Below are 13,969 nucleotides of genomic sequence, written 5' to 3' on the forward strand. Positions count from 1 at the left end.
AATTTATCAAAGAATTTGATGGCCTATTGGGACATTTCATTAACAAATTAAAAGACACTGGCCTTATTAATGAATTGAACATTATACTTGTAGCTGATCATGGATTCACCAATATTACTGAACATGTGGTATTTACTGATTATGAAATATGGGAGCATGAATACACAACTGGTTCACACTTCCAGAATCGTGCAGCTCTCCAGATGTACCCAAAAGGTATACATGTAGTTATAAAATGAATATTCTGTAAATAAAATAATACTGCAGATACAATATAATTATCAAAAACAGGTTGCTTAAATTATGATAAGCTTGATTGACTCTTAATCAATATGATACATGAATGTCAATTCCACTGAATAAATCAAGTAAAACAAAAAAATCTTGCTCTCATTCGGCTCAGAGTTCCATATGGAAAATTCAAGCCCGCCATGTACTAATACCAGTAGGTCTTAAAATTTGAATGTTACAAAATTACATTTTTGCCGTACGAGTGTTATGAGATGAAAGCTGTAATGTTTTTCTTTTTTAATTAAAATGTATTTATAATAGTGCATGAAATATGTATCTCCTTTCAGATTCATCCATTGAAGTGTTGTACAAAAAGCTTACTAACGATACTTTAAGGGACAAAATAGATGTCTACCTTAGGGACAGAAGCGACTATTTGAGAAGTAAACTTCACTTCAGTGCCAGTTCTAGAATAGCTCCAATAATTGTGACAGGAAAAGAAGGCATTGTTTTGTTTCCAAACAAATCAGCAACTCAAAATTACACCAATAAAGGTATGGGCATGCTCTAAAATGTTACTTTTGTTGGCTCTCTTTTTTGTTTATCATACAAAAAAATAGGTATGATCTCTGAGTCTGAAAACTGGGCTTAATGATTATGCATGTGTGTAAAGTGTCTTTCCTGATTAGCCTGTAAAGTCTGCACAGACTAATGACGTACGACACTTTCTGCTTTTATTTATTTATTGGAAATTTCTTCTGCACAAAATGCAGTCTACCCACTGTCTAGGCAGAAAGTGTCCCTGATTAGCTTGTGCGGACCACAGAGGCTGATCTGGGACAACACTACAAACACATGCATTAAGCCAAGTTCTCCAAGAACACATGGTTAAAATACTTTTTTATCGAGCTGGATTGTAGTCTGACTTGAAGTCAGCTCAACTCAGCTGTCACTATTGATATTCAGACTGAGAGTATGTGTGTGGCTGTGTCCATCTGTCTGAGCTTGACCATGCTGTATCGGCATCAGACATTCGCTTATGCAGGGGTGGCGAAATCAAATGTCCGAGTTGCCCGAGTCGTACATTTGCTTGTCTGGGCAACTGATTTTTTTCAATTAAGTTGTCCGTGGACAACAAGTTTTTTAAAAGTCGCGTCCAGGTATACAAAATTACATTGTATTAAAGCCGTAATTAAGTTTTACAAAACCGGATGTTGACACGCGATTACATTGTCAGTGCTATTTGCGGAGCAATCAAGCTAAAATACGTGCACTTTCCTGAGCAGTAATCTCCCTTATTCTATAAGAGACCGGGAGCATGCCGCATTTTCAACAAACGGCCCCACTGTTAGACAGTGTACACACTGGTTTCTTTATTTTTACAATCAGACGGAAATAAAAAGTAGCAATCTAAGATAATCAAAACACGGTCTACCTTGTTATTTAAGACGACTTTAATGGTAAAGATGAAACTTTTTTTTAAATCTTCAACAACGGAGCAGAAACCCGAAGCTTTGAGCAGCCCACCTCCCAAAAAACTAAGAAAGATTATGATAAAAAATATGATCTAAGTAAACGCACCAGAACTTTTCAAGAAACTTGGCTAACCGATTTTCAATGGTTACCAGTTTATAGAATCAAATTGCTACCAGTAGCGGAGCCTCAGTCTGATGAGGTCCACATATTGGACTAGTTTAATTTGTTAAGATTACAATGTACTTATGTTCAGCACATGTTTTAATAACACTAGCTTCGCAAGATTTAAACATTGAGAAAGTCTTTATATTGTTTATAATATACTGCTATAATGAATGTACAATTGAAATACAATTATAAACAAAACAAGCAAATCATACTCATTTTGATATATTCCACACTTTGTAACATTAATCAATAAATGCGTTTATAATTTATATAAACATTAACGGACTAGTGAAGTTTAGCAACGGACAAGTTAAATTTCCTAAATGGATGTCCGTGGACAAGTATAGTTTTTTTAGATTTCGCCACCCCTGTTATGGAGCAAAATTTTTTATCACAAATGTTCACTGTGATGTGGAGACGGTACAATTGTAGCAAAGAAAACCCATGTCATAGATATCAATTATTGTAAAGGTTTAATTGGGGCATGATGCAGCTTGTTATATACATGTAATTGCAATAAGTCTTAAAGGTCCAAAAAATGTTTCCATCAGGCAACTAGCATAACTCAGATTTCTTTCTAGTTTCCCAAAATAATAGATTGTATTATTGAGCCCTTTTCAAGTTATTCAGACGACTTGATATATTAGTAAATATGGTCCAGTGTGTGTGCTTTTTTTTCCGGACTGTACCACAAATGTTCAACATTATGAAATGACGATGTTCGTAACACCCTTTTTCCTTCCTGAAAGTCAAGGTCACATTTGAAGGTTAAAGGTCAAATTTAGCCATAAAGCAGATTGCTGGGATTGTAACTTTGTTAATAATTTTCAAAGTAACTTACAAGTTACCATAATGTCCAACATGAGGAGCGTGTAAACCTGTCTCCCTACCTCAAAGGTCAAGTAACTATTCAAACTCAAAGGTTACATTTAGCAATTAAACATCTTGTCCAGACTGAAACTTTGTCATTCATCATGCAATTTTTAACATAACTTCCCTCAAACGCCCACCATGAGCAGACGATGAATCTGTCTCCCTACTACAACGGTCAAGGTCAAATTTACATATAACATTTTGTCATTAAATAGCTTGTCTCGACTTTAACTTCATAATTGATCGGTCAATTTAAATAATAATTCACCACAAATGTTCACCATGTTGAGTAAGCATTTGATGTGTAACAACTGTCAAACGCCCTTGAAGTTCAAGGTTACATCTAAAGGTTAAATGTAGACTTTGGCAATGAAGCAGCTTGCCCAGACTGTAACTCATTCATCATGCAATTTAAGATAACACAAATCTGCATCATGTAGAGAAGTTTTGGCACTCCCTGGCAAAAGGTCATCATATCACTTAAGGCCAAAGGTCAGACATGTGTATGGTTCACCTTCTTCAAATAATTACAAGCATTATTAACAGTGTGGTTACATTTTGCCAACAGACATCTAGTATAATAGAACAGAATGCATGCAATTCTATGGGTTTTATTTTTTGTAATTATGTATGTGACATTAAGGTCAATTAATTGTAGTCATTTGCAGGTCCACTGGCAAATGAGAGATGAATCAATCTTCTTCTCAGTGTATGTTCAAATTAATGTTTTTGGAAAGTACCCTTACTCAGTTACTGGCTCAACCTGTAATATAAATCACGGAGTGTATATTGACAGGAGATGAATCGAGTATTTGACCCTTACTGTAGTAAATTCAATCTTATGCAAAAACTATTCATCCGATTTTATTGGTTTATACGTTATCTTGTTGCTTATTAATTCCTCTTTCAAAAAAATATAACTTTTAGTATATTCCCGTTGTTATTAATGGATTTATAGCGAGTTAAACACAAGAAATACACATTTTATGTTTTACCACCGCGCGTTTTAACGTGTTGTGGCTATCGATCTTTTACGACTAGCGTACAGCGAAGTGCCGAGGTTATACATTTTGATGTACCCACTCACGTCTTTTGTTAAATTATAGTTTCATTTCTCGGCCGATTTTGACAAATTATATATCATTAGAAAGCTTACGTTACGTAGTAAACAGATATATCAATATATATTAAGTTTTTCTTCTGATTTCGACAGCCCGGCGAGTTATAACTTAAACTTTTGCAAATATCATACCGTTTTGGAGTTTTAGAATCTAGATTTACGGTTGACATGTTCGTACTTAATACCAATTTGTAGCGTTTATATTTGGAGTTCAGTTTTAAAAATTACATCTTGCTTAGGAGAATAGAATTCTGTATACGATAGAAAAAAAAATTGTTTAAAAACGAAAGTAATTAAGGAATGAAGGCGGGAAAATGTAGCGCGCGTTCCTAACGCACTGAACTGATGCTACGGTCTTGGCGATTATGCTTTTGTTTAGAAACCGGCCATTTAATTTCTTTTGCCATCTTATTATATTTTTTAGGGAATATATTGTAGTATTTTGTTCACGAAACATATCAATAAAGCTTATTATAAATGAATCTTAATAAATTAACGATTTCAGCTCTTGTTTATAACACAGAAAGGGTGTAAAATTTATGATGAAACAGCGTATATAGCGGACCCTCTCGATATTATTCGGCTTTGCATGCATACTTATATATACAAATGGGTGTCAAAAACATTCACCGTTTGCTGTTTTTTATCAACAAGGTAATTATGTATAATTATTTGAAATGTTATTTACCTTAAATTATCAATTTATTAAAGATTCTTGAAAATCACGGTCCGTGTTACGCGGGTCATTTCGTATTTTGACATCAGGGCATCATGTCCAACTATTGAAAATCAGATTTTTTTCACCGGGACGATAACGGCTTGGATTTAGACAGGCAGACAGATAGTTTATTCAGACTTAAACAACAGTACATCGTCTTCAACTCAAATATATAAATTATTTTAAGACGAATTGTTAGGTGATTACACATATAGCAGTGATGATTCTGAGAATGTTGCCATGTTTTTTATCCGTGTAATCTAGAGTCCATGGTTTGAGCATTTTTATCGCGGTGTTCAATAAAAGATATCTCAATAATCTTGTTTATTGATAGATCTGTGGTTTTATTGCCCCTGTGTTCAGCACAAGCCAATTATCTCGTTATGATCAGATACTGTGCCGACCAATACTAAATAACACTATGGTGTCATACGCCACAGCAGGGACCTATACTTGTATATTGGTCCCTAACCACAGGTGGCAATGTCTGGTCAGTTTACACTTTTTATGATACCTCCATGTCTTCTCGTGGTATTAGTGGTCATTTCTTGGAGTAATGTAACGCCAAATACTCAATTTTGCGTTTATAAGATATGTAGCGTATTGAAAACATTTATAGTCATCTGCCCATACAGATTGCCATAAACTAAATACTGTATAGATGTCAGCCAGCTAAATCACAATAATTATAAGTGCTTAATACCTATACATGTACATTTTAAACATTTAAAAAATCTAATACTTAACATTTAACGTATTTAGCGGGTACCGGTAAAAAAACTCCGTCATTTCGTAGTCCTATAAAGAGTGTATGGTAGTGTACGGAACAACATAATTAAAAACAGCATTCTCATTTGACCACAACGGGGTTAAATAATCTTTCCGAAAAATACAAATAATACAGAGTTTTAATTTAGAATTCTATATATTTATAACTCTGTTAACTTATAAAGATATTTCAATATACATGCATAGACAGTTGACCGTGATTTTCAAGAATCTTTAAATAATTTTAATTAATTGATAATTTATGGTTAATAACCTTTCATATAATTTTACATAATTACCTTTTTGATAATAAACAACAAACGATGAATGTTTTGACACCCATTATATTTGAAGTATGCAAAGCCGAAAAATATCAAGAGGGTCCGCTATACATTTGTATACGCTGTTTCATCATAAAATTAACACCCTTTCTGTGTTATAATCAAGAGATGAAATCGTAAATTTATTAAGCTTCATTAATACTTAGCTTTATGGATATGTCTCTAGAACAAAATATTTCAATATATTTCATAAAAAATATAATAATCATGGCAAAGGAAATTCAATGGCCGGTATCTAAACAAAAGCATAATCGCCAAGACCGTAGCATCAGTTCAGTGCGTTAGGAACGCGCGCTACATTTTCCCGCCTTCATTCCTTAATTACTTTCGTTTTTAAACAATTTTTTTTTCTATCGTATACAGAATTCTATTCTCCTAAGCAAGATGTTATTTTTAAAACTGAACTCCAAATATAAACGCTACAAATCGGTATAAAGTACGAACATGTCAACCGTAAATCTAGATTCTAAAACTCCAAAACGGTATGTTATTTGCAAAAGTTAAAGTTATAACTCGCCGGGCTGCCGAAATCAGAAGAAAAACTTAATATATATTTATATATCTGAAAACTACGTTACGTAAGCTTTGTAATGATATATAATTTGTCAAAATCGGCCTAGAAATGAAACTATAATTTAACAAAATACGTGAGTGGGTACATCAAATTTATAACCTCGGCGCTTCGATAGAAGATCGATAGTTACGACACGGTCACGTGACTTAGACACAACAAGATATTTGGCGTAACGGTCCCGTTTCATATCCGTGTAATCTAGAGTCCGTGTATAAATATAGGATCTGGCACGAGTTGTCATATCATGCCATATTTTATTAAACAAGTTCAGGAACTTTGTTAGTCAGCGAGCCTTTGGCGAGCTTACTTACGAATTTCCTAGATGAGTTTAATAAAATATGGTATGAAATGACATTGAGTGTCAGATCTTTTTAGCTCATCTATTTATTTTTTTTAAATTATGAGCTATTGTCATCACCTTGGCGTCGGTGTGGGCGTTGGCGTTGGCATTGGCGTCCGGTTAAGTTTTGCGTTTAGGTCCACTTTTCTCAGAAAGTATCAATGCTATTGCATTCAAACTTTGTACACTTACTTACTATCATGAGAGGACTGGGCAGGCAAAGTTAGATAACTCTGGCGTGCATTTTGACAGAATTGTGTGCCCTTTTTATACTTAGAATATTGAAAATTATGGTTAAGTTTTGTGTTTAGGTCATTTTATTCCTTAAGTATCGAAGCTATTGCTTTCATACTTGCAACTCTTACTAACTATCATAAGGGGACTGTGCAGGCAATGTTTTGTAACTCTGACTGGCATTTTGACAGAATTATGTGCCCTTTTTATACTTAGAAAATTGAAAATTTGGTTAAGTTTTGTGTTTAGGTCCACTTTATTCCTACATTATCAAAGCTATTGCTTTCATACTTGCAACACTTATTAACTATCATAAGGGGACAGTGCAGGCAAAGTTATGTAACTCTAACTGGCATTTGGACGGAATTATGGGCCCTTTATACTTAGAAAATTGAAAATTTGGTTAAGTTTTGTGTTTTGGTCCACTTTACCCCTAAAGTATCATAGATATTGCTTTCATACTTGGAACACTTGCAAACTATCATAAGGAGACAGTAAAAGGACAAGTTGCATATCTCTGGTTGTCATTTTTACGGAATTGTGGCCCTTTTTTGACTTAGTAACTTTGAATATATGGTTAAATTTTGTGTTTCGATCCACTTTACTTCTAAAGTATCAAGGCTATTGCTTTCAAACTTCAAATACTTTCATGCTATCATGAGGTTACTGTACCTGGCAAGTTGAATTTTACCTTGACCTTTGAATGACCTTGACTCTCACAGTCAAGTTATTAAATTTTGCTAAAATTGCCATAACTTCTTTATTTATGATTAGATTTGATTGATACTTTGACAAAACTACTCTTACCTGACATACCACAATAGACTCCACCCAAACCATCCCCCGTGCCCCCCCCCCCCAAAATCCCCCCCCCCCCTATTTTTTTTTTTTTTTTTTTTATAAAGATCATCTCACAAATGACCACCACACCCTCACACTATACCCCCCCCACCCCCACCCCCCCTAATTTTTTTTTTGAAACGGTTAAAAAACACAAATATTTATTTTTATTATTTTATTTTTGAAATATCGTCCAACCATCGCACCCAAGAATCCCCTCCCCCCCATCCCCCTATTTTTTTTTATTTTTTTAAATATTTTTTTTAAGATCATCTCACAAATGACCACCACACCCTCACACTATTATACCCCCCACCCCCTCTCCCTCCTTTGTGATTTAAATTGAGAGTCCCTTCACCTTTAAAAAGAAAATAGATGAGCGGTCTTCACCAGCAAGGCGGTGCTCTTGTTTATCACATGCTTTTAAATGAGCAAATTAAATACATGTAAATATTTACGCAAACATAATGATAAATACCGAATGTTGTTTACATTTTGTGACGTCATTTGACATTGCAAGGTCATTTCAGCAAAATAACAAAATGCGATTGGTCAATTAAACGAAAACTAAGACAATGAAAACGCTTAAAAAGTATATGAAACATGTGTTAGAAAAAAATATTTGTAATTGTTATATAACATGGGAAACAGGGTATGGCATGTGATAAAAAAATTAATTTGCATGGTTTGGTCAGGCTTTTTTTTGCTCAAATTAACTATAAAACCAATAGAAGTAGGTTTTAACAATAATTCATCTTTGTGACTGAATCCTCCCATCATTTCAGGTGGCCATGGGTATGATCCCTTGAAGTTCCGGAACATGCATCCCATATTCCTGGCTATGGGACCTGTATTCAAGAAGAGGGTAGAAATACCAGCCTTTCCCAATCTCGACATCTACCCTTTGATGTGCCACATTCTAGGGGTTGAACCAGCCCCAAATAATGGCACCCTAGAAAGTGTGAGGGATATTTTAGTGGATTCAGTTTCAGGAAACAGGGAAAACTTAATAACAGGGATCACCAGTGTATCTTGTAAGTAAAGATTTGTTTTAGAATTGTATTCTCTTTACAACTTCATTAATATAAAATTGTGATCAGATCAATATTTACCTCTTTAAAGTAATGCAACTAATTCATTCTCAAATTTTACTTTGATGTTTATTTAGCCCCATGAAAATGGCTGGATATATAAGGATGCTGAAGTCTGTCAGCCCATCCCTCTGTTTTCCAGGTTCATTTCAACATTTTATAAATAAAAGTCAGACAGTGGACACCAGAACCTTTTCAAACTTCCACATTTCATGAAAATGGTTGTACCGGTATGCATAAATATCAAACCCAAGTTCAATAATCAATTTAATCATCTCTACAGATTTGAGCCTAGCTGTGGGAAAATGGGGTTTAATGCATGTGCATTAAGTGTTGTCCAAGTTTTGGCTGTGCAGTTCACAGACCACTCAAGGACAGCACTGTCTGCTTTTATGGATTTTTTTGCATTATGACAGTCTCACATAAAAGGGGAAAGTGTCGTTCCTGATTAGCCTGTGCTGACTGCAGCTCTTTTGTTCTTATTGCAGTGCTGGTAGTGTTTGGGATGACAGTGCTTATAGCGGGCCTCTACGCCATCTGTGCCTGCCACAACGCGAGGAAGAAACCACGGATTATCGTGCGACGCTTGGACGGCCCAACCAATCATCTCCACACACACCACCTCCTGCAGAGTGATGATGATGATGATGAGTTTTAACAGTTACCATTCACAAACATTCTTTGACACGTAATCCAGTAGAAATAAAACAAGACTTAACCTTTTACAACTTAGATACGTATTTTGACCATTTGTAGTCCCTTAGAAAGTTAATTTTAATAAAACTAATATAAAGACCTTTCTTTCTTACTAGATTCAAGTTTTTAAGGATTCATTTTCAACCCTGAGATACTGATAAGCAGTAAACAGCATTAAACCTGAACAGACTGCTGTTCTGGTTTTATGCTGTTTGCACATATCCATTTTCAATTTGTTCTCGAGTGGAAAAGGGTTAAGACCTTTCTTCCCTTCTTAGTAGATTTAAGTTTTTTAGGTTTTATTTCAAACCCTACGATACAGATGAGCATCAAACAGAATAACACCTGAACCGACTGCAAAATACTTGCAGGCTATTCTGGTTTTATGCTATTTGCATATTGCCATTTTTACTTTGCTTTTGAAAGGGAAAGGGTTAAGAAATTATGTTTTTAAAGGTTTCATTTCAAACCCTATGATACTGATGAGCAGCAAAGAGTATTAAATCTGAACAGACTGGGAGTTACTTGTAGGCTGTTCTGGTTTGTGCTGTTTGCATATAGCCATTTTCACTTTGCTTCTGAGGAGGAAAAGGTTAAGAGATTATGTTTTTATGCGTACCATAATACATTTATGTGTAGAAGGGTTTGTGATTGTGGTCAGTGCTTTAATCTATATCATCATAACTTGAAAAATATAAATTGACAGACATTTGGCTTTCATTTAATTAATCTGTGCTATTGCAGTTGCCAAAGTAAACACAGTTCCATGAACCCTGCTCTGATGAATTAAAAATTGTTTTAGTTTTTTTGTACATTCTATTGTTAAACCTGTATATTTACAGTAAAAGAATTGTATTTCATAACAATGCATTTAAGTTTTTATGGTATTATTTTTATGCCCCCCTTCGAAGAAGAGGGGGTATATTGCTTTGCTCATGTCTGTTGGTCGGTCTGTCGGTCCGTCCACCAGATGGTTGTCAGACGATAACTCAAGAATGCATACGCCTAGGATCATGAAACTTCATGGGTAGATTGATCATGAGTCGCAGATGACCCCTATTGATTTTGAGGTCACTAGGTCAAATGTCAAGGTCACGGTGACCCGAAATAGTAAAATGGTTTTCGGATGATAACCCAAGAACGCATATGCGTAGGATCATGAAACTTAAAAGGTAGATTGATCATGACTCGCAGATGACCCCTATCGATTTTGAGGTCACAAGGTCAAAGGTCAAGGTCACGGTGACCCGAAATAGTAAAATGATTTTCGGATGATAACTCAGAACGCTTTTGCCTAGGATCATGACACTTCATAGGTACATTGATCGTGACTTGCAGATGACCCCTATTGATTTTCAGGTCACTAGGTCAAAGGTCAAGGTCACAGTGACAAAAAACGTATTCACACAATGGCTGCCACTACAACAGACAGCCCATATGGGGGGCATGCATGTTTTACAAACAGCCCTTGTTCTCATTTCGTTGAGCATTCTTGTAGCCATTTTTGTTTAGCTGAGAGCAGGATTTGTGTGAGTGCTTGCATACGTTCATTATTGTCCATCAATCCAATCATAGCTGGACCATAAAATCATCAGTTATCAGAATATTTAGAAATGACTCAATCTTCATGAATCTTGGTTCAGAATAGTTATCTTGAAAATATTTTGGCCAAAGTAAAGTTTAAGTCACCAGAGTATCTTGTAAAAGCAAATCCTCTAAAAAATTGTGTTGTTATGAAATCCTACTTCATTGGTCGATCAGCTAAATTTAAAATGTTACAAATTTCAAAACTTTGCCCCATAGCATAACTGAACAGTTTTATGCTAATATTTGATATTTTTACATGTAAGTATGTAAGTTTATAATTTGCATGAATTGTATTTATTTATTGATTTTTTTAAATAAAATGCATTGATATTTGCTCTGAATTTGTATAATATTGTTTTGAGATTCCATATGTGAATTTTGCTTTGGGAGTAGTATTATTTAACATGAACCAGTACTTGCCCAGTACTGTTATTTATTTTACAGTTTATTATTATTATTTTACTATTTTTAAGATTTGTGTATATGATGTAAATGTTTTTTATTTGGGGTATATAATAAAATAGGTTTGAATAATTATTTTTGAAAGTCCTATTGAACAGTAGGTTACAATCTAGCTAAATGTTTCATTTGAGTTGTGCTTTGTGAAAAGGGGGTTTAATGCATGTGCATAAAGTGAAGTCCCAGATTAGTCTAAGCAGTCTGTACAGGCTCATCAGGGACGACACTTTTTGCCTAAACTGGATTTTCGCAAAGAAGAGGCTCTCTGTAAAAGAAAAATACCATAAAAGCAGACAGTGTGTAAATTTAATAATTTTCTAAATCGTGTCCTTATAATTTAAGTTTTGAGCATTACTATAAATAAAATATTTTTAAAATTTCACATGATATATTCAACATCCCATGAAAGTATAAGGTGAGACAATTTGTTGTGAAATAGTTTTGTGCTGCAGATGAATCCATGCTCTGCTTATACATAGTATTTCATTAGTATGTTTAGTTAGTGGTTGGTTCAAGAGGGGACCAGCCATGAGCTGTATGTTGTGACTAAGGTTTTGTTTTGGGTACAAAATGTTCACTGTTGTATAAATAATGTGTTGAGAGTTAACTGTGTTCTGTCTGATAGCAGTTAATGGCAATTAATTACAATGTTGTGTTCCAACTAAGAACCATGTTTCTGATTTTTGTCTCCTTTAGTACACAATAGCAAGATTTACTGCAAAAATCTTAAATGGCTGTCTGTTATTGTCTGTGTTAGATCTTATTTTCTGCATAAATTTGCTATTCAGTTATATTTAGTTTAACCCATTTATGCCTAGCATTTAGAAAAAAGACCTTGGCAAACATGATGCGGCGTCTCATCAAGGTCTGCGCTAATTGCTTAAAGGAATTTCTGTAAGAAATATTCTAAATATAGAAATAAATATACTAGGCATCCCTAATTGTTGAAATAAATTGATCCAATTTAGAAGGTTGGAAGAGTCCACTTGGCATAAATGGGTTAAGGATATTTGCACAAGGGTTGATAGAAACTATTGATCTCCATTACTAAGCCAATGTATTGCAGATTATTTTGGATGGATTTGTACTAGCATTCACTGTATCATACATATACGCCTTCGAGGTATTTCATTATTCTGGTAATCTTGTTACATAAATATTGAATAATGTATGCTTGCCGAGCCGTTATTTAATCGTGCCGAGCCTGATGTATTATACAACGATAGGACAGTAACCTGTTTTTCTGTTTATCATACCACATTTTCCTAAAAATCTGCAAAACGATCCATTTCTTTATATTTAATATGTACGGATCCCCGCTGATTTTGCTGATCCGGCTTTTACACGTTGACATACATGTAGAAACTGCGTTCGAAAAGACAACACGAATAGCCGCGTATTTTAAACATCGTATAGAGAAAAAAGTTGTTTGCACTACGAATGGGAAGAGTACAACCGCTTTAATTATAAACGTCTTTAATTGGAGATCAGGAATGGACTGCAGCGACAAATTTAATCTAAGAACACACTTCACCGAATAGTTTGGAGAGACAATTTTGGAGATGTGTATTAAAATTGACATTTTGATGATGGAGTCAATAATGACATAAGCGTGTTAAATCGTTTGTTTAAATAGTTGAGGGTAAGCATACTGTTATCATTTGTCTTGACTTTCTGTGCAAAATTTGCGAGTGCAAAGACTATATCGATATTTAAGATTTATTGCCCCATTGATGACGTAATTTAACTTATGCAGTGCGGGCTGTTGTGATTTAAAAAAAAACTTTTTTGTGATGTATGACTTTAAACTAGAATAAAATATGGACGTTCTTGGTATCAAATTGTTTGTTTTGTTGAACCTGATACATGTAGATAGAAATTGTTGACTTTATTGAAAATCCCATGTAACTCCAAACATTGACTGATACAAGAACTTCCTGTTGCCCATGATATATACGGAATATTACGCTAGTAAGATGCGGAGCCTCGAGTGTGATGCGAAATAGCACAAGCCACGAGAGTGATGCAAACTCTTGGAACAATTAACTAGCGTAATATTCCTTTTATTATATACAACAACTAACGAAAACAGTAAACAATTGTATTTTTTACTTTAACAAAACGGGCAAAACAATGACTTAAACGGTACGCCATAGTTTAGTTAAGACGCGTATGAATACAGTTTATGTAAATTAACGTGTAAACATTCGAACCGGGAAAACACAGGTTTCCGACACGCTTACATTAATGCCATCGTTAATCAATGTTAAAAACAATTAAGTTGACAACTTTAATCCGATGTGTATAACAAAAACGTTGAAACAATATGCACTTCCACTTCTATCTTCCATGTCTTTATTGAAACTTAGTTTAAACCACACTCTTTTATTGTATTCCTATCGAAATATACATTTATGCATGATAAACACACACTCCAAAATACGTTTTGAATT

The 13,969-nt window shown here is 34.5% G+C and overlaps 1 protein-coding gene across 1 annotated transcript in view; it reads left to right on the plus strand.

The window, feature by feature from the left end:
* The window catches only part of LOC127851451 (bis(5'-adenosyl)-triphosphatase enpp4-like), a 13,718-nt gene extending 918 nt beyond the window's left edge, over nt 1-12,800 (plus strand). Inside the window, exons 1-4 of the mRNA XM_052385241.1 lie at nt 1-216; nt 579-785; nt 8,469-8,717; nt 9,263-12,800. The exon at nt 1-216 is cut by the window's left edge and continues 918 nt beyond it. Coding sequence (XP_052241201.1) covers nt 1-216; nt 579-785; nt 8,469-8,717; nt 9,263-9,432 — 842 coding nt within the window. The 3' untranslated portion in view covers nt 9,433-12,800. The remainder of the gene's footprint in view (nt 217-578; nt 786-8,468; nt 8,718-9,262) is intronic.
* The last annotated feature ends 1,169 nt before the right edge of the window (nt 12,801-13,969 follow it).

The sequence above is a fragment of the Dreissena polymorpha genome, chromosome 11 (genome assembly GCF_020536995.1).
Source record: "Dreissena polymorpha isolate Duluth1 chromosome 11, UMN_Dpol_1.0, whole genome shotgun sequence".
NCBI lineage: Eukaryota > Metazoa > Mollusca > Bivalvia > Myida > Dreissenidae > Dreissena > Dreissena polymorpha.